Raw genomic sequence first — 24822 nt, 5'->3', positions numbered from 1 at the left:
TCTGGACCTGCTCGAGATGCATCTGTGGATGCATGACAAGGATTAAATGTTGATTTTTTTTTTACACTAACTTCTCAGTCTCTGGGTGGCTGCTGATGCAGAGTGTTACATTATCCAACTGGGCTGAACTGCAGACTATTCGGCTAATGATTTTATGTTAAAATGACAATCCTTTAAACTGACCTTACCAAGAACCTTGTCATGCCATGCCAACGGGACTCTTTTTACAGAGTAATGGTATTACTTTGATGAAAGGTAAGAACAAAAATCATTCTTCTGGCTTGAAGACATTTGGTATTGACCTGCTAACTCTGTTTTTCTTCTCCCTAAAGAGGCATTATGAATAATGACTTGTAGTCAATGGGGAAAGTTTTTGTTTGCAAACTGATTTTAATTTAAAGTGTAGGATCCTTTTATGATACAGCAATTGTTATTGAGGGGAAAGTGGATGTGCTAGCATGTCCCCAGCACTGGGACCTTCTAGCCTCAGCAGAACCTTACAGATCTTCACTGTAGCAAACTGCAAGTCCACACAGGAAATGCATTTCCACCTTTAGTGGAATCTGGTATCAAAGCCAGATTCAGAGAGATTTTTCCCAGTGTAATTTCCTGCATTGGGTCCAGGACAGCTTGAGTTTGTTGGACTTCAGTGTGCCCAGCTTTTCTGTCAGGCCTGGTAGTTAATGACGTTGTTTATTAAGATTGCCCCACATGTGCCCAAAGCATTGGATGGCTACTCTTGTATTGTAGAGTAGCAAATACCTGCATAAATGATGCCCTGCTCTTACCAAGCCAATGGGCAAGCCTTCTGCCACCTCTTCCTTGCACCTTAAACAAGCACCAGAGCACATGCAGTTGGTGTCTGAGGCTGCTTTGCTTCCTTTCCTCTAACTTCAGCATGATATAAATTGAGACTCCCCATGTTTGTGATGTGATGACAGAAGTTTGCCAGCCTCTAGCAAGTTTTGGCACCTGCTCAGAATGGCTCCACTGATGGTCTCACCCTCAAAACCAGGTCTGTGTGTTCGTGCGGCAGTTTGATCACAGGCACTGCAGATATCAGTGGCAATGTCAGGCTGAGAAGGAAGCTTCTTTGGACCATGTGAAAAAAGATCCCAGAAGAACAGCCTGGACAATGTTCTTCCAGACTGGATGGACCAAGATGGACCTTGTGATGTTTGCAGAGTGGTTCCCTGCAAATCACCAGTCTCCCAAGACAAAGGTGGAGCATGCTAATGCTGGCAACTACCTCGAAGGGAGAGAGGTGGAACACAGTGTGCCCCAACCAGGCTCCCTAACAGTCGGGGCTGCAGAGGACTTACAGTATAAAGCTGAGTGTGCTGGCTCCATGTCCGCTAGAGAGACAAAAAATAGACCATAGCTGGATCAGGGCTGTGAATCCCCCTGGAGAGTTTCCAGTAAAGGCAAAGCAGATGTGCGGAGCATTATCTCTCCCTCATCTCATGTTCAGTAGCTTGGAGCTATAATGGAAATGCCATTAGCTTGGCTTGGCTAGCTTGCTTTTATGGTCTCATGTTGCAGTTTGTCCCTGGATACTGAATGCACAGGCCATTTGAAAATGGAATCGTCTTCCTACTGCTAAGCTCTAAAGTTGTTCTGGGCAAGTACAGAAAGCAGAAGGGCACTAGGAGAGCCTGAGGTATTGCAGGGGTGGGGGTGCAGCTTTTTCCTCCTGCAGCATGTGCTCAAACTATGTTGCTACAGGTGGAAACCACCAGCCAGGGCAGGCAGACCTCTGTGTGCATGTGTGAGAGACTGCCAACTTTCAGGCTGTGCATGAATGAAACCCAGACAGGTTCAGACCGGAGAGCTCAAAACCAAGTGATTTCCTGCACCCAGGGGCATTCTGCCAAAGCCAGGGGAACAAAGCGAGAGCTTTGCACTCTGCAGTCTGCACCATAGCCGGACCACCGCATTTTGCTGCCCTAGGCAGATTGCTGTCTGCACTCTTCTGCCCAGCCACTCCCAGCCCCTTTTGCATTCAGTTGCACATTGTCACCCTTTGGCTGGAAGCTCTATAGTCAATCATTTTGAAAAGCAAACATACCCTTCCTGGAGCTTTCCTGGCCCAGTAGTAGTCCTGCATCTTGTAAACAAGCTAATCCAGGGGTTAGCACAAATCACAGCTCTTGAGGTCACTGCATCCTGAACCCCTTTAGGAATGCTTCAGCTCTGGGCATGATACAGACACGGCTCTTGTTGCTCTGCTGGGTGGTCTCCACCTGCCCAGATCATGTTAGACACCATCTGTCTTCAGACTGTTAGGCTTCCCTGTGCCCATTAGCCCTACTGATGATAATATCTGCAACCCATACCAACACATAATCAGTAATGGGGTTTGTTTTGGCAGGGGAAGGGGAGAAGGCATTTCTCAAGGGTCACCCCTGGACCTGCCCTTCATTCAGAACTTTTTAGAGTCTTTATTGATGAACTTGGAGACAATATAAAATCACTGTTTGGTCAGGTTTGCAGGTGACACAAAGATCAGTGCAGTGGCAAATAATAACAAGGGCAATTCAATGAGCTGAACTGAGTGGTAAGCCCAACTCAAACAACGTGCATGTTAATGCAGCCACGGGTCATATATCTAGGACCAAATAACATTGCTTATAAGATGGGGACTATTCTGGAGAGCAGAGACTGAAGGATTATGCTGGAAACCAGCCACATGTGCACTCCCACTGCATGGCTGTGTAAACAGGAGCATGCAGAGCAGGAAGGTGTTACTGGCTCTGTACATGGCCTCGCTAAGACCACAGCTGCATCCATTTCTGCTGTCCACCCTTCCAAGAAGCAAGTGAAGAAGTGGGAAGAATTGTTGCCAGGACAGTCTGCCAGCTGGAAAACTTGCCTGACAGTGAGGGACTGAAGGGGAGCAATGCGTATGGTTTCAGAGAACATAAAGGCTGAGAAGTGACTTTATCACAGGCCGTAGGTATCCACAAATGGAGAAGGTTCCTGCTATAGGAGGGCACTAACTGGAAGATAAAGGCATAATGAGATCCAGCAGCAGGCAGATGAACTCAGGGAAACTGAAGCTGGAAATAAGATGCCATTTTTGAACAGTAAAAGTAATTAACTGCTGGAACAGATAATCAGGGAACGTCACAGATCCCTGTCCCTTGGAGCCTGTAAAACAACAATGGGCATCTTAGTCACTGTGTAGCTCAGCTACATAAGAAGGACTTGATGTGGGGATCGCTGACAGGGATTTTCTGGCCTGTGTCCTGTAGATAAGGGCAGCTGAGCCCTGGTCCTTTGTGGCCTTAAAATCCTCAAAGGGGTCACGCAGCTCTTAGGTCCACTCTCAAGGAGCTGCCAGGTGAATGGGAGTGCTCCAAAGGGCAAAGTTCTTCCTCTTGCAGCAACCCACAGGGCTCCCACCTGCTGATCATGAATTGATTCCCAAGCAGGTTGTCCTTCTGGTCTCTGTGGTGCATCTGGGGACTTGCAGAGGCAAAGCTGTGAAATGTGCCCCCTTCTGCCTTGGCAAGCGTCCCATCTCATCAAGAGAATCCAGGCATGTGGGACCTCTGTGCTCCATTCATGTAACTCACCGGGCTGCAGGCAGAAATGAAGCCATACACCTTGGAGATGCTCCAACTGGTACAAAACACCTCAGCCCATTTCTGGAGCTCACTGAGAGCACATCACTTTAGCCTATTGGGAAGCGCCAGGCATAAGTAAGCTCTCAGGCGGCACCTTCTAATGCATATTAGAATCACAGACAATGAGGGTTGGAAAGAACCTCAGGAGGTCACATCTAGTCCAGCCCCCTGCTCAAAGCAGGACCAGCCCCAGTTAGATCATCCCAGCCAAGGCTTTATTTAGCCAGGCCTTAAAAACCTCCAAGGATGGAAAGTCCACCACCTCTCTGGGTAACCTTTTCCAGTGCTTTACTACCCTCCTCATGAGAAAACTTTTCCTAATATCTAACTTCAACTTCCCTTGCTGCAACTTGAGGCCATTGCTCCTTGTTCTGTCATCTGCCACCACTGAGAACAGTCCAGCTCCATCCTCTTTGGAAACACCCTGCAGGGAGTGGAAGGCTACCTGCAGCCCTTCAGCCAATGTTAGAGCAGCAAAGCAGTTCCTCTCACTGCCCCCAGCTGACTGCGGTCCCTGGGTGAGAATTGGTGGAGTGCACATGCATTCGCAATCCACGTCTCCCATCCGCTGCCCTGGGAGTAGAAGGGCAGTTGGTCTAGGAGTGCTTAGGCTTCAGTGTCCCAGTGGAGCGCTCTCCTCTGACAGGGGTTTCCCTGTAGAGCAGATCTTGCTGTTCCCTCCCACCTGAGCAACCCAGGGTAGCCAGAGTAAGCCTGCACATGTGGGCCAAGTTGTCCCATTTGAGAAAAGTTGGTTTCAATGCTCTTCTCCAACCTGCTCCCCCAGCTTTCTGCAGGGAACTGTCAGTCATCCAGCTCTTGGGGCCAGAGTCCCCTGAACCCTGCAGACTGAGGACAGTAGTGATGCTGGTCACACATACTGGTTTTGGAAGAGAGACTCTTTCACAGCTACAGCAGGATCCGGTCTGACCAGAAAATGAGCAGAACACACCATGCACAGACAATAAGCATTTGTCTTCCATCTCTCCTAGTTCTCCACCTCTTCCTCCCTCTGTATCCCCTTCTTTCTTGCAGCCCCTCCATCCACTGCAGAGAAACCAAAGTACCTTCCCAAGCAGAGTTGCGTTAACCTCCTCCCAGCTATTACCAACTGCACCTTCTTTTAAAACCCTGCCTTTAAAAATCCTTCCAGAATAACATCAGCATTTCATCCCCCACACCATGGGAGCTTTGATTTGAGAATTCAGACAAAACAGTGTGTTTCTGTCTTTGTCAAGTGTGAACAGCCACGGGCTTGGAAAATAAATCAGATGCTGGAGATGAGCAGAGACGGCATTCCAGCTTGCCCAGGCAGGGCTTGGGTCACGTGGAGTACTGAACAGCAGCTGTAATTCACCTGTCTGATTAGCAGGGGGGTCAGATCTTTGCAAGTGCAGTACAAGGATATGCTGACTGGATGGGAGAACTGCAAGGCACTGTACTGCACAGCCCTTTTCTCGCATGGTTCCCAGAGCTGCCATTATACCCAATTCTGAAGGACACAGTCACTAAAATCACTTACAACTGGGCTGGACAAAGCCACTGAGAATCGAATGAAGTAGAGAACTGCCCAGAGTGTTTCTGTCACCCATTCTAGGGGGTGGACTCGCTGCCAAAAAGTGAGCCTTCAAACATGAAAGCAAGTTCACTTCTAGGTCCCAATCCCCCAGGCCTGATTCTCTCCTGCTTTGCGTTGTCCCTGTGCTGCGAGGCACAACTGTTCTGACTGGGTTGAATGATGTATCTGTTTCATGGTCCCTTTGCACAGATGTAGCTGGCTTCACAGGGCCAGGAGACTCTTGCTCAGGTGTGTCGGGGGTAAGGAGCATCGTGGGCAGCTTCCCATCATCATGCATCCAGCAGTAGCCACTTTTCTGTGCTGCCAGAACCAGAGGGACCACTTCCTCCAAGCACTCATGGGAGGGGAGCTCTGTGGACCAGGCCACAGAAAAAGCCAGGTGTTAGGTGCAGCAGGTATCTCCATAATCGTTGATGTTAGTGCCTGTCAGCAGTCCCATGCATCCCATGGAGCTTTGACCTTAGTGGAAAGGTGTATTGATGCATCACAGACAGTGAGGGCTTGGAGGCTCCCATACTTTGCCAGTTCTGATTGATATGTAGCAAAGAAATGTACTTTCCTTGCTGTTTGTGGGGACCTGGAGTATCTCATAGGGAGCAGAGTGCCTCTAAGAAGCGATTCTGTAGGAAAGAGCAGCAGTCAAGGTGCCTCTTCCACTGGCCCAGAAAACAATTCCATGTGCTAACTGAATGCTGGGGCTGGGTAGAGACCAAGACACAAAGGCCTGATCAGATACTTTCACAATAGTAAAGTCACACAAGCCCATCACAGTCATCTCCTTGGACCTGCCCACACAGGCCAGAAAGCCTCCCCCAGTGACTCCTTCCGGCCACTGGCTCCTGTTCTGCCTTTACCTTCTAAGTTACAGAGTCCTCTGCTGTCAGAGACCTCTCCAAAGAGGCACCTTATGATTACAGTCAAGTTACCCCTCATACCAGGTCACCCTTCCCAGCGCCATCTTCCTAGTCCTCTGCACCTTGCGTGGGGCACCCTTGGATCCTTGTTGGGGTTCTTATGTCCCGCCCTATACGCGCCTGCCACGTCTTGATGGAAATTAGGATGATGTTCTTGCGAGCGGGAGGCTGCCTATTGTATTGGGTGTGTTGAGGCCTTTCTTCTATGTGGGACTGACCCCTGATTTTCTCTAGCTAGGCCTCCCTGTCTAAACCCACTAAACAGGGTTTGACTCCAAGGCTCTAGTCTTTTCCATTGTCTTAAGGCCTGGGGCCCCTTTTTCTGCTCCAATCTGGAGCCTGGTCCAAAGGCCCGGGCGCCAATCCCACAGCCAGAGGGCTGCAAGCCCAAAACCAGGGGATGACCCTGACCTTGCAGCCTCTCAGGCCACAAAAAAAAAAACAATACCAAAATAAAGCTGCACCACAGGGGCACCAGAGCTCCCCGGTTTTTTAAGATTGCGCCTTGCTGGTGCTGGGCTTCTCGCTGCCCTCCACCCCCCGGGGTTTCTCCACCCTCCGGGGCTGGGGTTCCCACACTGCCAAGGGCCCCCATGAGGCCTCCTCCAACCACTAATAGCCTCACCCAAACCTCTGGTGTCTTATACAACAAGAAACAAAACACAAGCCCCTGGGCTGTAACATAAATTCATGCTGCTTGGCTATAACATTATTCCCAGTGCATCAGGGGTGCTCTATCCTTCCCCCAGTCTCAGAGCTGTACCTGCCGTCTGGCTTCTCCCCCAGGCTTGCTCTGGGAGAGCTCCTTCCCCCATGGCTGATGGCAGGGAAGTCCCTGCCTGGCCTCAGCCTGGGAGTTATATAGGAGCCAAGCCCTGCCCCTTCCGGTCAGCTGACTCCCACCGGTCGCCATAGCAACCAGCACCTGCGGCTCTTCATTACTACTCCACAAGTAGCAGGCACCTCAGTGCCCTGCTACATCCCTCCACTTAATCTTTGACAAACGAAAGAGCTGGAGCTTTTTTAGTTTCTCCCTGACAGGTGGGTTTCCAGACGGCCAGTCACTCTTCTAGCTATTCACTCAGCCCCTTCCGGTTTTTCAGCATTCCCTCTGACACTCAAACTGAACACCATATTCCTGCCATGGTCTCACCAGCACCCTGGGCAGAGACAAAGCCACTTGGCCACGCTTTATGGACACTCCCTTGTAAGTCTTGTTGCTGTGAGCTCATGTTCAGCTGGTTTCCACTGTGACACCCAAGTCTTCAGAGGCTGTGGTTTCTAGGTGATAGCCCTCATGCTGTATGTGTGGCTGACATACTCTGTTCCCAGATAAAAGGAGTGATGGGAGAAAACCAGGAGGGAATGAGAAAGAAACAAGAAAGAACAAGATAAACGTTTTGATATTGATTGGCTGAGTCACCCGAGAAGGAGTCCTGTCTTTTATTTTCCTTTCTCCAGCAGCTATTTTTTTTCTTGCCAAGTTAACTTTGTCTTTGTTTGCCCTGCACATGTACTTGGGCACATGCAACTTGGAGAACTCTCTCAACCTCCAAGCTCTGCAACCTGCATTGGCTGCCTGTAGGCATTAGCTGTCCTGCATCAGGGCCTGAGTCCGTTGTGCTTTTTGGTGCTGGGTAGGGTGCAGATGCAGCTGACAAGGGAGCTCCTGGAACCAAATCACACCCCAGCATAAATTGCTGCAGCCGGGAGTTGCTCTGGGCAGGTCTGCGCCATCACAGTGGGTGGTTCAGTGCTCCAGGGAGACCAAGCATATCTCACCCACCCCACAGGCGCACCCCAAACCCTGAAGTACATCAGTGACAGCGCTTCAGGGTCATTTCTTCAAGTCCTCCATCTCCAGCAGGCCTGAGAGCAGACAATGTACCTCTGGGTTTGGTATGTGCCTGTGGACATGCTGAGCTCCCTCAGTGCTGGAACTTGCTACCATGGCAGTGGGCTGATCTCCCGTCCATCTCCTCATGCCTCTGCCTTGCTCCAGCATGTGAGGGAGACAACATGTGCTTATGGACAGCCACATGCTGTGTCTGACTCAGGGGTAATCGTGGGTAGATATTTTTGAAAAGGGGGGTGCGGATGGTGAAGTGCATCATCACATACAACACAACACATTTTTCTCCAGTTAAGAAGAAACTAGAGGCTGTAGTAATATTGCATGGGGCATAGGCCTGGATTATTCAGTTTAAGATTGAAGCAAAAACAAGTCAAACTTCACTGGGACGAGCTAAGAACAAGCTGCAGGGCTGTGAAATAGGAGCTTCAGTACCAGGAGCAGGGGGCAGACAGCAGCACTGTAGAACAAAGGATAACCCGATTGCTAGGTACAAGACTATTAAAAGGAAGACAGGGTCATTAATACCTGGGGAAAGAAAGAGTTTAGAAGGGATGACGTAGATGACAATGCGCCATGAAGTCAAGCACCTCCCTCAGTGCTGCCTTTCTAGAAATGCAGCTGCCACTGCCAGGCAGTTGGCTTTCATAGTTTCATAGTTTCTAGGGTCAGAAGGGACCTGAGTAGGCTTTAAGCTTTGGGTGGATCAGGAATGAAAGGGGGGTGCTACTGCACCACTGCACTCCCTAGGGTCTGCCTCTGGGGGTAATTTCCTGTATTGCAGTGCTGTAATGGCCCCAGTACCACAAGGGCTGGTGTGAAGGAGTGCTCTTCCTTCCCTGCGAATGGGAAGGTGGTGGGGTTAGTTCAGGCACAGGTTGTAGCAAATTCTTTCTCTCTCTGTATGCTGAGCTCCTAGACACCGTCCCAACTCACTCATGGCTTTAAATGAAGTGAACATTCGTACATATTCCCTCACACAATTTGCCTGGCTCTGTTGTGGACTCCTGGCTCTTTCTAAAAGAAAAGAGCTGCTGTCCTCAGCATCCAGGCTCTATTCCAGTGTAAGTTACCTACAGGCTATTGACTGTGCCTGGGCCAAGCTTTCTTCTTCACCACCTGTCCCTATAGTGCAGTGACAGTGGCTGTTGAGTTCCCCCTCCCAAGAGGTGTCTGCGAACAACAGAACCAATGTGCAGCTAACCATGCTGAAAAGTGCCTTGTTTTCATTAGTGAGTGGGTATGGGTAGTACTGAGTGACGGTATTTCATACAGGACCAGAGGACGAGAACAAAGCTGCTTCTGGAGCAGGTGTCCAGCTGGGGCCAGTGCTGGGCCTAGAGAAGGCAGTGTCATACCCTGCATCCCATCTTTGCCTTTCTTTCCTCCCAGACCTCAGTGACCAGCTCCTGGAAGTGGTGGGTCTCGAGGGGGCAATGGAGATGGGGCAGATCTACACTGGACTGAAGAGTGCTGGCAAGAGACTGGCTCAGTGTTCTTCCGTCACCGTCAGGTACCTGCCCCGGCCCCCAGCACCTGCCTGAATGTGTTTTGTACCTCTGATTTTGTTAAAACATAATAATAGAAACATGACAGTGTCACCACACTTGTCTATGCTCTAAGCCCTGCTTCCCACCCCAGTCTCTCCCCCGACTCCAACACATCTGTTCAACCGGCATGATTTATCTGAGCATTTGTACAGCACCTTGCACAGGAGGCTCCTGGCCCATCATTGCAGTTCCCAGGCACTTCTGCCATACAAGTAACCATGACAGTGTTTAGCATGAGCCCTGTCTCCTGTTCCTCGTGCTACCACCCCCAGCTGATCACAGACCCCTCCGTATCTGTTGCGAGCATTTGAAGTTACAGCTACTGAGCAGTTCCACAAGAAGCCATTCTTCCGCCTTCACTGGTAAAACCATGCTGTATCATTCCCTGCTCCCCTCCTGGTTCTCGGTAACTGTTTGAAGGCACTCATGGGTGTTTTTGTGGTAGCTGCTAGCTAGTTTTCTGTGCAATTCGGTGCGTCCCTTGGCCCCACACAGTGGCATAGCTCAGGTCCTGAAGGTCTCAGGTTATGGGCAAAGACACTAGCAGGCAAAGAGAGCAGATGTTTTACAGCACATCTGCTAGTGGGTAACTGCCCCTGTGCGTGCTCCCCCAGCAGTACAGGAAAGGTAAGGGGGACTGTTACTATGACTTAGCTGGGTAAGAGCCTATCACCAGGCAGCTTCCATGAGGTAGCAAATGTGCTTATGATCCTCACCTTCATTTATCTCAATAACTCAAGGTAATCTGCACCTGTTTTCACAGCCGTTGAACAAAACCTGTGTTGGAGTCAGTGGGCCTTTGGCTGACTGGATGAAGCCTGTGCTGTGGGCAGACTCCAGGAGTTGCCTGTGCATGTTCAGTCTCCCCTTTCCTGCTTCCCATCAATAAATAGCTCTTTGTGCAAGGCCATCATTATCTCTGCCTTGCCCACACCTCTTCTTCCCTTGGTAAAAAGGGATGTGCAAATGCAGACTGTTATCTCAGGCTTCCCATTCATTGGTGCTGTTGTCTCCCCCTTCCCATCCTTGGGCAAGAGCTCCAAGGACTGGCTTAGGTCTTCGACCCATCTCCTCAGAGCCAGATGCCTCGATCCTTTTCCAGAGGGAGGGTGGTTTGCTCCACCTGTAGCAGCACATGATTCCTCAGCCTTCCTTTGCGCTCCTGGATTTCACTCCTTCCTGAAACAACTAAGACCTCTCCCCATAGCTTAACAGCCCCCACCCCCGCACTGTACTTCCCCATAGCCCCAGATGCCAGCATCTGCCCCGTTCAATTGAATCCCATGCACCTTCCCCTCCATAGGCTTAAATCCTAGTTCTCCCACCCTTCATGACCAAGCCAGGCCCTGTGCTCTGGGTGCCTCTCATCCATGCAACCCCATGGGATGTTATGGTCTCTGTAGTGTCTCATCCCACATAGGCATCAGAGCCAGTGGTAGGATTAAGGGCATTCAGGTGGGGGCTGGGACAGAGTGGAAAAAAACTGGGCAAGAGAGAGACTGTTGTTCAGAGAAAGTGATTGGACACAGTAGTTTCATAAAATGTGGTGGGTTATAGGCTACCCTCACCAGCATGATGCCTTAGGTCCAAGGCATAGCAGCTGTCCCTGTGTCTGTTATGTACCCCCAAGAGCACCGAGTGTGTGGCACTAGCAATTGCCTGAAAAGCCCGTGTGTTCCCGAAGGGCTCATACAGGAGATGTGTGTGATCCCTGTACAGTGCCCAGCCCCTACCCGCTCCTGCGTCGCGTTCACCCCGTGTCTTGTCTGTTTGCGGGTTCCAGGACAACTAAGCTGCTGCCCATGCAGGTGGATGGGGAGCCCTGGATGCAGCCGCCCTGCACCGTGAGTATCCAAGGGACAGCAGCAGGGGTGGAGGGACAGGGGCCCACATCAACAGTGGCTGTCAGTGCTTTGGTTGTCTTTTCTGTGAGGGAATTTGTGACGTGGAGGAGGTTCCCAGCAAAGTCCTCCTAGGTTACACCGTGTGACTGCATCTTTCTCCTGTGCCCCCACCACCACCTGGATACGAGCCCCTCAGGCCTGAGTGCCATGAAGCTGCCGCCCTTCCCAAGGCTGAGAGAGAGAGAGATCAGCTGTGATTACATTTTAAAAAATTAAGAAAGATCCAAGGTGTGACCAACCAACAGTCCCAGGGCCCTTGCATTCGAAGCGGGGCTCTCTGTGGTGCCTGAGGCTGAAGCCTGGGGTCTGGTTGTGGGGGGTCTCCAGGGGCCTGGGTCCCTGCACACCTGGGTTTTCTGGAATCTCTTCGTCCTGCTGCTCGGGATAGTGGAAGACGTAGGCTGACCACAGACATGTGGTCATGGTCTATGTCTCCGGGTTGGGTTGGATGACCATATTATTTTTAGTGAACTCCGACTAGGCAGATCTGTCTGTCCTTCAGTGAACGAGCCATGGCAGACTCTGGGACCAGCCCCAGCTGGGAGTGCCACCCCAGGAGGGCTGTGTGGACACAGTGCTCACCCTGAGCAGCCTGCCCAGACCTGGCTGTGTCCCCTCCCCCTCTCGATCCTGGCAGGGGGCAAGATGCATTGCCAGTGCCATCCAGCCCCCTCCCCCCAAGACACTGGCCCCTACTTGTGTGAACAGGAACACCGTGGCCCATCCTGCCTGCACAGCAGTGTCCGGCTCTCCTCCTCACGCCATACCATCAAGCCTCTGAATCCACAGCAATGCCTCTGAGCTTCCTGGTGGGTGGCACCAGAGCCTGGCAACCTGCTATTTTTGTCCCTGCCGCATGTTAGACTCACTGCAGCAACTGCACTAGAGATTGCAAAGATGACTGTCACCAGATTTCACAGCAGCGCCTGGGGAATGGGCTGTGGCTGCTTCAGTCTCTGGCTCAGGGGGAAGTGGAGCCAAACTGAGTGCAAGTTGGAGTGTCCCTAGCAAAGGCCCCAGAAAGATTCAAAGCAGCCCCAGAGACCCCATAGTTCATGGTCTGGGGGCCTGCTGGCAGCATGCGAACAGACCAGCCAGGCAGGGCATTTCTGTCTTACAACTGGCCACATGCTCTGGTAAATGGAACAGGGGTGCAGGGTGTAGCCGTGCCGGTCTAAGGACACAGGCAGACAAGGATCTTCGGGTGAATCTGATATCTTTTATTAGACCAACTTAAATAGTTGGAAAAAAAATTTTAGCAAGCTTTCGGGTTTAAAAACCCTTCATCAGGCTGAGAAAGTCTCTCACAGTTGGTGCAGAGACTTCCTCAGCCTGCAACTGCAATTGCAGGGACTTCCCTTCATCCCACACCAAGACAATGACATGAGTGTGAGTCTGAGAAAGGTTCGAGCTGCCTGGCCCCAGTTGTTACAGTCACGCTGTGCGCAGGGTGTGTCGTGTGCTCCCCTTGCTGCTCCTTCCACAGAAGAAGTGAGACTGGTAGAGCTCTCAGCTCCCAAACCCAGGTCTGGAGCTCAGCTCCCAGCAGTGCAGGTCACTAGTCCAGTCTCTGCCAGGCCAGGTGGTGGTTGTCACATTATCTTGGGTAATAGAGACCCTGTGCCTAAAATGGCCATGTACCTGTGGGGAAGTAGCCAGTCAGATCTTCTCTGCTTCATGGGTTACCTATTCATTTGTTTTCTCTCTCTCTCTCTCTCTTTAGATAAAAATCACCCACAAAAGCCAAGTGCCAATGTTGCTGGGCCCTCCCCAGAAGAGCAGCTTCTTCTTTCTGAGGAGAAGAAACCGAACTCGAGACTAATGTGTACCCGAGCAGAGAACTCCAGTTTTGAAGCCATGATTCTGCATCCTGATGACAACCGTCGCAACAAAACCCGGTGGATTGGAAACCTTCATCTCTCCTGATTTCCTTACGTCTCTTTCTTCTGTGGAAACCTCAGATCAGAGGCAGCATCTTGAACACTTGATGGGAAACAACATTGCCGGTCGCAGGATGCGACCACTGGAAATGGGACGTGGTCTGCAGTTTTACACACTTGCGCACACGTACACGCACACACTCACAACACTGCAGGCAGGCAGAGCATGGGTGGTTTAAAAAGACATTTTTCTCAACGTTGCTGAAACTGAGGAGGGGAAATAAAATCTCTGGGACCCACAGAAAAGATTTGTCCATGGCAAAGCTTGGGATCTTTCAAGACGATGCTCAGTGAATGTCACTGTTCAGCTGGGCCCAAAGTGAACAAACAAAGGCAGCTTGCAACTGGTGAAGTATAATATCTGGCATGGCACTGCAAAGGAGAGTTGGCTTCTGTCCTTTTATTTAAATAACTTACCCCCTACCAAGGCACAGAAGGAACATGGAAGCCAGGCTTCACTTATTTATTTTTTAGTCCTGTCAGATGACGCTGTGTTTGGCTGCACTGTCCCTGTGGTCACCGAATCCTACACGTTCAAAAGGCTATTTATTTTCTTAGCGTAGAGAACACTGAGGAGAGGAGCTGGGAGGCTGGCCGTCGTCTCTCAAACAGTTGTAATAACATGCTTTCAACCCCCTCGACTAGCTTTTCTTTGAAAAAACAGAAGCGAGGTTGTTATTCAGAGGCAAGCGATCCTTGGAAAGAGGGAGCCAGAAGGGATGGGGGCGGCTGCAAAAGAGAGAGACCTTTCTTTGGGTACAGAAAACAAACTCAGGGTAAACTGAGTGTCTCTGCTTGGGATGTGTAATGACTCGAACCTGGTCCTTTCAGCACAGCTGCCAGCCTCTGTGGGACCCTGAATCTTTGAGTCCAATTTTGGACCCCAAATCTGTGTTTTTATTTATATATTTATTTAACAAATGCCTTTCTTGCTTTTTTTTTTTTTTTTTTTAAAAGAAAGAGTTCGACCAGAATGAAATTTCTCCCTTCTTGTTGGCTGTTCTGAGTAAGGAGAAAACCCAGCTGCCCTTTCATGAGATTTGATTTAGTTCACTGACACCCAGCCCGAGACAGATTTTGGATGGAACGTGGTTACCTCCATGTGCAGGATCATCACAACCAGCAGCGGGCGCCTGAATGGCTTTAGAAGGTGCATGGGGCCTGGGGATGAAAGCAAAGCAAGCCCAGAGCTAGCCTGGCAGAGAGCTGTGTTTGCTTTCTAAAGCCCGACTTTGCAGGAGAGAAATGTAATGAGTTCACTCCAAAGGGAGCCAAGCAACCCAAAGTTGGGTGCGTGTGATTCTGACACAGGAGCTACCTGTTTCTACACCTCCCAGCTCTGGAGATCTGCTGCCAAGTCTTAGTTTTTCACTGTTAGTCTTCTTCTGCTCCATGGTGGGGTTGGAAGGTAGGCAGAGTACTGCCGGGCAGAGCTGTGGGGGGGAAGCTTCCTCAAAATCTGACTGTCCTGCTCTCGCTAGCCCACAGACAAGTAAGGGCAGACACTCGGGCACAGCCAGGAGAGAACTGGTAGTGCCCAGTGAAAGCATGTGGGCCTCCCATTCTTCTCCAAGTGTTTCTTGGCCATAGGACAACATCAGGCTCTGTCTGACTATGCTGCGACTCACAGCTCTGCAGCATGTGTCTGGCATTGGTTCTAGCCATTACATTGTGGGACAGTGCCAGCAAGGGGCTTGTGTTACCACAGCTCCAGGAAAGAGCAGGGAGAGCCACTTGCTGCTGGGAGCCGGGATACCACACTTGTCACTGGTGTGCAAGGGTCTTCCTTACTTGCCCCTGCACGGAGTAGCTAAGTGGAATCTTCCTCTTCCTTAAAATTGTGGGAAAGGGCAAAAGCCATCAATCCTGAGGCGTGTCCCTGTCCCAGCCAAGAACATGGGAAGAGGAGGAGTTCCTGCCTAGGGAAAACACTTTAAATAAGCTAGGAAATCAGGAAGGCACCACTGGGCGTTGCATGAATCCATCTGCATGGTTACAGAGAGATGCACTGCAGTAGCTGGCCAGGGAGTTCTCTGCCTCTTCTGGGAAGTGGTGTTTTCTAGTGTTATAGATACCACTTTGTGGAGGCCCTTTCTAGTTCCCTCCAGGCTGGTAAAATGCTCCTGAACGTGACTTGGTGTTTTTGAGGGGAAGAGGAGAAGAGGGCAAAAGGAAGAGAAAATAACCCAACTCTCGCTCCTGAGCAGTTGTGCTGCCCTCGTGGTGATGGGTGTGAATGAAGGTGGGAGAGGTGGCACATTGCTTGTGAAGTGCTGGCCCCAGGAAGGAAGCAGTCGGCGCCGTTCTGGTTTGGAAAGAAGATGGACTTTCCTTGGAATTCTAACTAGTTGCCTGGGTGGTTTCCCCATGGCCTCCACAGGGTGACCTGACATTGAACCAAGTGTCCTGATGGTCCAGGAGCAGAAGACCCCTGCTAGGTTTTCATGGTGATGTGCGCTGCATGAGCAGCTCCTGAGGTTTCCCCATTCTAAGGTAAAAAGGTCCTTTCCCAGCCTTTCCTCATATATAAACTGTTTTTTTGCACCTGCAACTCTGAATGTCTCCGATTTATTGTCTCTGGAGACCCTACTTCAGAGAAGTGACTTGGGACAAGCGCACCAGGCTGATGGGAGTTTAGGTACGGGTCCAAACAGAGGTTGTTTTTCACACAGGCTTTTCATCCACCACCTCACCCCATCTTAATGGGATCCTCCCGGGGCCTCTCTCAACCCTCCGTGGTGTTCAGTCCAGGACAAGCCACTTCTTGCTGTTTGCCTTGTCTAGCAAAGAAATATGTCAGCAAGTTGAAGCCACTGCCCTCGCTCCCCGTGAAAGGTCTCTGAGGCAAGGAGGTCCAGGGTTTCCCTGAGAGCAGCATGGGCCTTGCTTGGGGGCAGGCTCAAAACACCTGTAGATGGACTCTGCAAAATGCAGCTGATGGGTGGTAGTAACACAGCCTGAATATCTTGATCCGCTTCCCTCCCAGGGGATGACCAACAGGCTCCATTCCTGATCTAGGCTGGAACGTGGCTGACGAGGGTCAAGGGCAGATGAGGAGTCTAGATACTGTGAGAATTAAGACTCCACAGGCTTCTTCATGACTGGACCACAAAGAGCTGAGATGCTGGACACAATGAACTTTGTTGCCAAGGGTGGGTAGCAACCTGCTGAGCTTAAGCCGCGAGTTGCGTGCCGGACAAAGGGAGGTGCTGGCAATCTCTGTTAGTGCAGGATGTCACCCCAGCCAGGAAAGGCACTGCTCTAAATCCTGGGCTGTGGTATAAAGCTCCCCCAGCTGGAATGCAGACAGATATGGGTAGCCAGAGACCACAGCCCCTTTCCTACTCCCAGGACACTGAGCTGCACAGACACTGAGACGGCAGTCTGAGCTCATGGACCTCCCTCTGCACTGTAACCAGCAAACAGCAAGAAGAATGTCACTGAGCCGTCTGGGTAACCCAGCTGTGCCCAAAATATCCCAGTGGTGTGCTGGGCGAGGCTGTGATAGCAGGAGCAAGACTGAAAAACCTAACTGATGCCATCTGCTGACTTTGTCCCAGGCACCCTGGCTGTCTCCCTTGTCGCTTTGACAGTTGCAGGGTATCTGGGTATGCAGGGCGCTGGGCCATGAGGAGCAGAGCTCATGTGCCAAGCATGGAAACAGCATGTGGGTGCAGGGAAAGCAGTGAACTGATGCAGCCTGTGAGTTGCTGCTAACACATGCGGCTTGGCTGGCCTGGCTGGGCATTCCCTAGACAGTCCGGAGAGAGGCAGAGCCAGGGAGAACAGAAGGAGTGAGCCTGGAGTCATTCCCCACTCTCCAGCAGCTCTCCTGTCTGGTCACCAGCGGAGTAAGCTTCTGTCCCCCGTCCCAGTCCTCTCCTCCCAACCTCCAGGCTTGGAGCATAGTGAAAGTTGCTGATTTTCTGCCTGCTTTCCTGATACCAGACAACACTATCTCTACTCCTTCCCAAATTAGGTTTCCCTCCACAGTGTGCTGTACTGAGCAAGGAAGCCAGGAGCTGGAGGGCCACTGGTCACTGCTCAGAAGACACCAAAGCATCTCCAAGAAGCTGGACAGCAACACTTCCAGGGGAAGGGGCTTTCTCCTGCCCTCCTTCTATAGCTATGGAGCAGATGAACACCTGGTGGTGGTTCATTTCTGTTCCCATGTTACTTTCTCCTGGCCATACCAGGGAACACCAGCTGGGGAGAACAGCAGTGCCGGGCTCCTCAGCAAATAGCAGTGTGAGAAGAAGTAGTATTAGCAGTGCAGATGGGCGATTGCCACCATTAGGTTTCAGAGTCAGAATGCAATGTACCCGATCAGGGCAATTTGTCCTTCTCCAAGGTACGCTGATACAATGACAGCTAGAGGGGCCTGTCCATGATGCACCAAGAGAGGTACTATTGTTGCCAGGTGGAGATGCATGAGATGCATGCTGGCAGACAGCAGCAAACACAGCCCCAGAGATGCTTGCACAACATGAGCCCAGCCAACCCTGCACGACAGGAAGGGGGCAGTCTGAAACAATGAAGAGCAGACAGGCATCACCAGGGTGGAAGAAGAGAGATCGACTGGGCTGCACCAGAGCCACTCAGAGGAAGTGGGTGGCTCTGCAGTCTTCTGGATGCCAGAGCAAGAGATGTTCCCCTCCTAAAGAAGCTTGGGGATGTCCTTTCATTGTGGTCCTCACAATAAGCAAACTACATGAGCAAACAGACTGAAGCATAGTGTTAGCTGTCTAGCATGAACCCTGGAGACCTGGTGACCTATGCCACCCTACAAGACTCACCTGGAGCAGGGCATGTGTAGGGGGGAGAGGAGGGTGTGACCTGAGCCAGCCTTAAATGACTTGAGGGCAGTAGCCAGGCTCCAGGTACACAGCTGGAAGCAAAGTGAGCCGAGTCATTTCAGTGGGTTTTGAAAGGCGAGCATCGTCTCTGATATGGTATAGTCTCCTTGGCTGAGTACTACAGTAGAAGATAAAGCTACTCTCCAGCTGAAGTTGAGAGCCATTAACTAACCTTGTCTTAATGGACTGATGGACATATACCAAAATGCAAGGGGCACAGGTAACAGGCAATGTAGACTAGAAATACCAATATGTTGGGAGAGTGACCTAAAGGGCATGGCTGGACCTGCCAGAGAGGGTCTCACTGAACTAATGGAAGAGATTGTTCCAGAGGACAGTGGTGGAGAGGTGGCTCCATATTTCCATGTATTTGCCCTGCCAGCAAGGTATGAGGTGGTGAGAATGAGGGGAGAAGCAGGATGCTACAGACAAGAGAAAACCACAGGAAAATTGAACGCTGCTACTGGTGACCCCTATGGCTCTGGAAGTGCCATGGAGAGAGGCAAAGGCACTGTGTGTGATGCCAGTCTTAAGCTGCTGACCACAAGGAGGCAAGAGACCCCCCCGCAAGAAATGGAAACTCTACAGATCAGTGTGGCGGGGAGATGACGAGGGAATCCTCTAATGTCCTACCAAGCCCTGACAGCTACTCTTCACCTGTCCTGGAGAGGCAGGAGGTAAAGCAGAATTTGGAGGAAACAGCTGAGATATGAACCCTCCAAAAACCAGGAGGAGCAACCGTGGCAGCTACCATCCGGCATTGCATCTAACCATCTAGCACTGCATCTCACTTCAAGCTGTGGTCAAACAGCAGAGCAAAGATTGACCATGCAGTCCACCCTTCTCAGAAGTGACACCACTTGTGAATAAAAGGTCCATTTCTTTCCCTTCGTGCTATAGCACAGAACAACACCTCAGCAACCACAAGCCAACCTACAGGCCCTTTCATGGGCTCTCAAATACCATTCAGGCCAGAAAGGGTTCAAAAGAAGAAATCTGTAAGAACGCAACCCATCTCAAAATCCTGAGCCCCAAGCACCATGTACAGAGCACCAGCTGTGCCAGGCAGACTCGACTGCTTTGGAATGGAAAAGCAGAAAATGAGTGACTAAGAGAACGCACCAGGTGTCTGGACTTTTGTAAAGCATCTTAGTCAGTGTTCCCTGAAATCTTAATTGAAAAAGATCATTCCAATTTATTCGGATTTAGGAACTGTCCCATGGGCTGGGAGCTGCCTGGGGGACACTCAATAACAGCTAATGCATAATGGCAATGTATAGAGTCTGGGGGGAGATGTTCTGTGAGTCAGATGTCCAGACTGACCAGACTGGAGAGGGTTGCAAAGACCAAGGAGGCCAGAGAAGCAATACAAAGGGAAATGTAAGCAGGGGATGAAATGCATTCATCTGGCAAGAACATACTCTGATATGCAGGAGGAAGAATTATTGCTCGAATGCACATGGGAAACTATCGTGTCCAAAGAGACTGACTGCAGACGTAATGTGTAATGTGGGGTCTCCAAATTATAAAGGAGCTAGCAATTGATGGGGAAATGTTTCTGAAAAAAGCAAGAGCCAGTTTCCTCCTGTGCTACAGTTGGGAGGGCCTGCTTAGAGTTGTATCGTGGATGAGACTGGCCCACTCTGCGTGACAGCAACCAGCATTTTCTAGCTTTCTGCACATCATGCCCCAGATCAAGGAGGGAACAATCCTTTTCTGTGTGACACTGAAGGGACTTTTATGAAAACAGTGCTGTACAGGCGTAGGGCAATGGAGAGAAAGCCAGGAAGGCTGTACCTATAGGACATGAGATGAATTGGGAGGAAGGAAGGACAGAATCTGTTCCATAGGCACCGGGGAACAAGGGAAGCATGTGACACTCATTGCCGTGGTGGGTGAACCCCAAGGATGCAAAAGGGGTGTTGAGGCTCATCTCTTCCATCTCTAGTTTTTTTTCTGTGGAATGGGAACAGCTTCATCATTCAGAGGCAATTGCTCCCTTCTCTTGCCTGCCTGATGGCTTGTGCAAGAGAGGTGCAGCTCCTGCCGCAGCACTTTGTCATCAACAATTTCCAGCGGGTTCTCCCCAGAGCAGAGCTGGGGGCTATACCAGCTTGTCCAGAATATGGTGCGTTTGGTCTGCAGGCTGCCTGCAGAGAGAGCCAGAGACTGTCACGACCTGGAAGTATGTATTAGGAATGACCTAGACACTCCAAAGGCCAGACAGAGCGCAGAGAGCTCTGGTGAGAGAACTGAGGCCAGTCACATCATGCATGGCTGGCATGATTGCTCATTGTCGCTGCTGAAGCAGTAAAACATTTAAGCACATGTTGCGCTCAGTGGGAATTAAATACTTGAACTTTTTGCCAAGTCGGGATCCAGGAGCACTTGTTTGACCCAAACCCATGGAAGTATAAGGGGCTTCATTCTTGGAATGCACACTTGTTCAGTGCCCAAGCAAAAGAGCCTCAACTGCCGCCCCAGGCAGGGTCTCCTATTTCTGACCTGGTTCCAGCAGCACTGGGCATGGTTTCTTTTACAGAGGTGAAAGGCAGGAGGCTTGACAGCTTGTGTGCAGACATGGGTAGTGGATCGTGTATATCATGATGATGGCTAACACCAAGCTTTGTAGTCACTTGGCTTAATATGGGGGTGGGGGAATTATCACCACTGGGACCAGACAGACTGAATTGCATATCTGATATAAGAAGGTGGAAGTATAGGCTGGGATTGCTGAAGGAGCCCTGTGGGGTAAGGCTCCCAGGTCCTGGTCAACATCATTCCCATCAGCCTCCTTTAATGCCAGCCAGTCCTCCAGAGCGCCAGCCATGCGAGGGTTTTCCAAGACTTAAAACCAGCCGTGTCACTTGCCTGACACTAAGCGCAGCTTGGCTAGCTGAAGGGATCTGGCCCGTAGCATCCCCTGCTACCAGCACGCACCCCCGATTACCGTAAGACTGTTTTAAATAATGATTTGAAGCATTCGTTACAATGTAATTGCATGCACAGATTCGTAGGGAAGAACATTGTAAATAGCTAATGCAAATAGCCTGGGGATTTTGCTAAGCAACTGAGCAAGTGGAAAATAGCATCTGATTTTCCAATCGTGCAGGCTCTGTGACCAGATGAGAACACTGATCAGTGGCTCGGTAGCATGTTGGCAGTGTGTAAATATGTTTTACTTTTATCCAGACACTGATATTTGTAAATTAGTAGCAGACAAGCGCGTATAGTACCAGTGCCGAAATAAACATGTTAATTACCATGAAATATTAACAATACTTTTCTCTCCAAATCCCCTCCCGGATGTTATGAATGGCTGCAGCTGTAATACTTGCTCCTCTGGAAGTGTTAAAGAAAAAGCAAACTCTAGCCTTTTTTGCCTGTAAGTGCTCCTGGCAGGGTAAAAGACCTTCTCCGTTTAATGTGTATGATGAAAACACATGAGATCACTGGGGCTTATATAAGCAGATTTGGCACTCTTCCCCAGTTGGCATGGGCTGTAAATTATCATTTTAAAGTGTGACTATGGTCTGAAAAGTGCCTGTGTAAAAATAGCAACTTTTTATTCCACAGCCCTGCCCCTTGTGTGTGCTCAGAGTTGATGTGCTCATAACCCCAAGCAAAAAATAAGTGTTTGCTACTTTTTCCTTCAATTATCCCAGCAGAGCCCAATGCCATTTGGAGAGGGTGAGCTGAAGTCTATTTTGGCTCAGGCGTTGTCAACAGGATTGTTAGCCGAGTCCCAGCTGCAGAATCTCTCTGGCTGGGGGTGTTTTGGGAGCCAGGCAGAGCTCAGCTTGATCTCTGTGCCCTGGCTGAGCCTGGGAGTTGGCAGGGAGACAAACCGGCCTTTTATTTGTCAATGGAGCACACGTGCTGGGGATGTCGTGGGGGCACAACAGATGTGGAGCCCCACAAAGTCATTCAGAGAGGGGAAAGAGGTGCCTGTTCCTCAGGTCGTGGGGCGTTCAGCTGGTTCAATAGACCCCCCTTCTTGGGAGCCACTACAGGGGAGCACGTCCTCTGTGGCTGCAGTTGGGGCTAGTGTCTGTGCAATAAATGGAAGTTCACCTGCTTTTTCCAGCCAAGACCTGGAAAGGAAATCACGGGGTGGTAGAAAGTGAGTAGAGCTAGTGTCAACTCTTAGTGTAAAATGGGCATGAGCCGTCAGCGGGAGGGCACCTGGTCTGGGGAATGGCTCTGGGCTGAACCCTGGTCCTGTGTTCCCCTTGAGGCTGTTCCCTTTCCAACCCAATGCCCCAAACCGGGGAGGCTGCGCCCAGCTCGTCCCTCTGCACTCACTCCTGAAGCAGGCCTGAAAGCGGGTGCTAGGGGTGGCCCCAGAGTGACTTTGTCCGCACGCTCCCGCATTTGATGGGTGCCTTTGGGTGCAAATGCAGGGTGGGCTTGGCAGCAGCCCAGCAGGAACAGGCCCTGTGTATTTCTGAAGGGGATTCATACTGTGGAGCTGTGCTGTGCTGGTCTTTGGGGGTCAGGCTTGCTCAGCATAGCTCCCAGGGCTGTGAGGAAGTGAAGGCCATCACCCTCACTGACAGCACCTCAGGGATAGAGCCGGTGGCAGGACATGGCCCCTGGGCCCCCTCTTCTCTCCTGCTCCTGTTCCTTTCCTTTATGACACCCTCCATGCTTTTCTCCTTCCTGCCCTGCATCTCCTGTCTCTGCTCCCTGCCACGTCCCCTCCTCCTCTCCCCTGTGTGCCAGCACGAGGCCAGGGTGCAGCAAAGCTCAGTGCATAGGCTGTAGGGCTTCCCCATGGGGAAGGGAGGGAGTCTAGCAACCCCAGTCCTCAGATGGCCGTGCTTTCTGCCTCTGCACGTGGCACTCAACAGACTCCTTTCGACTACTCCTTGCCCAGCCGTCTCCCTCCAGTGCCCTCTGCCCAGGCTGTCGATGTATTATGGAGCCTGATGTGGCCCTGGCCAGGCCCCCGTGCTCCCACAGAGGTGGAGAGTGGCACTGCTAATCTCCAGCGTGCCAAGAAGCCTGTCGTAATTTAAAGATATGGCTGTTTCCCACGCTTTTGACAGACATGCCTGCCTTTTAAGGAGGGCACATGGCTTAGAGGGAGCCCTGCCTTTTGAGACTGCCCCCCCTGCCATGAGGGGCATCAAAGGGATGGAGCTGCCTCATGCCCATCACAGACCACCCCCACCCCACGGGGAGGGCTCCTTGCGCTACCCTGCAGCCAGGGCCCTCACCGTTCCCCTCCCCTGCAGGCGCCTCTGTCCCAGCCAGTGCTGGGGCAACAGAAACCCCTTGCTGGGAGAGCAAGACACCAGCCGAGTTGTCCATTTTAACTAGAGCTGGGCCAGTGCTGGTGACAGAGGCTCAGGTGTATAAACAGGCACGGGGCACCCCCACACTGGCAGCACATCCCTCTAATGGCATTGCGTGGCTCCCAGACAGCTGAGTAAGCCAGTTCCCCACCATTGCCAGTATCCTATTAAGCTTGGCCTGCCCTGCCTCTCCCAGGCCTCTCCCCCTCTGCATACGCTGTTGTGGCTCCCTGCATGGAACGGCGTGGATCTGTAGCGTAGCACATGTTTATATGTAAATCCTGACTTATGTGGTTTTACATCAAATAAAGGCAATAATGCAGCAGTTGGCCGGGCCTGGAATGTGTCAGGTTCTGTTTCTTGTTATTGCCTCAGGAGTTTTCCTGTGTGCGACATCGGAGGCTGAAATGTCAGCGTGTGACTCACAAAGAGCAGCCAGATGTTTCGCTCTCACCCTTTCCAAGGCAGCACCAGCTCTGCTAGCAAATAGAGCACCCATTTGTCAGCCCCAATAAAGCTCTGTTGAAGGTTGCGACACACACCTGCCCAGTGGTGACAAAGACACCCGGCTTGCGTCTCCGGGAACTCTTGCAACATAGACCCATGGCAGCTGAAAAACAGGTCCTGTTCCTCTGTCTTTGGCACTGCTGTCCTTGCTACTGAAACAGTGTGGTTAGCTCTGGTGCCCCCACTTCCAGATGGTCATTGAGAAACCAGAGAGGGTTTAGAAAAGAGCTGTGAGAATGACTAATGGACTGGAAAACAGGCCAAGAGTCTCCTCAGCTGGTTTAGCGTAATAAAGAGAGGGTTAATGACTGACTTGATCACAATGCTGTCGTCCCCCTGCTATACTCAGGGTAAGTGAGAGGGTGTTTCTGATGTTTCAGCTGTTGTGCCTGGCCATTGTACGTGAGGGTTGTTTCCAATGTATTTAAGTGCAGGTGAGACAAACACTTGTCGAGGATGGTTTAGACAGGAGGAGTGATGCTGCCTTGATCAAGGAGTTGGACTAAATGATCTCCTGAGGTCCCTTCTAGTTCTGCTTTTCTATGAGTCTATGATTCGCTCTGCACCAACAAGGGCAGTAGGGATTGGATGGAGGAGGGCTCCTCAGTGTGCAGACAAAGATACAGCAAGATCTGAGGGCTGGGAGCTAAAGCCTGGCAAATGCAGATGAAGGGTTCATGTTTTAAAGGGAACAACTTACCCTGGGTTGTGGTGGAGTTGCCCTCTGGGGAAATCTCCAGCCTGGATGCACATCCAGAAACAAGGTGCACATCCAGGAATGAGGTCAGAGT

At 51.0% G+C, this 24822-nt stretch overlaps 1 protein-coding gene across 1 annotated transcript in view; it reads left to right on the top strand.

The window, feature by feature from the left end:
• Positions 1–15426, top strand: part of LOC109294335 (diacylglycerol kinase beta-like) — a 168318-nt gene extending 152892 nt beyond the window's left edge. Inside the window, exons 24-26 of the mRNA XM_019512643.1 lie at positions 9367–9487; positions 11308–11368; positions 13152–15426. Of these exons, the coding sequence (XP_019368188.1) occupies positions 9367–9487; positions 11308–11368; positions 13152–13250 (281 nt within the window). The 3' untranslated portion in view covers positions 13251–15426. The remainder of the gene's footprint in view (positions 1–9366; positions 9488–11307; positions 11369–13151) is intronic.
• The last annotated feature ends 9396 nt before the right edge of the window (positions 15427–24822 follow it).

The sequence above is a fragment of the Gavialis gangeticus genome, unplaced genomic scaffold (assembly GCF_001723915.1).
Source record: "Gavialis gangeticus isolate Ggan-Ray unplaced genomic scaffold, GavGan_comp1, whole genome shotgun sequence".
Lineage (NCBI taxonomy): Eukaryota > Metazoa > Chordata > Crocodylia > Gavialidae > Gavialis > Gavialis gangeticus.
This window is presented reverse-complemented; position numbering and strand designations above follow the sequence as displayed.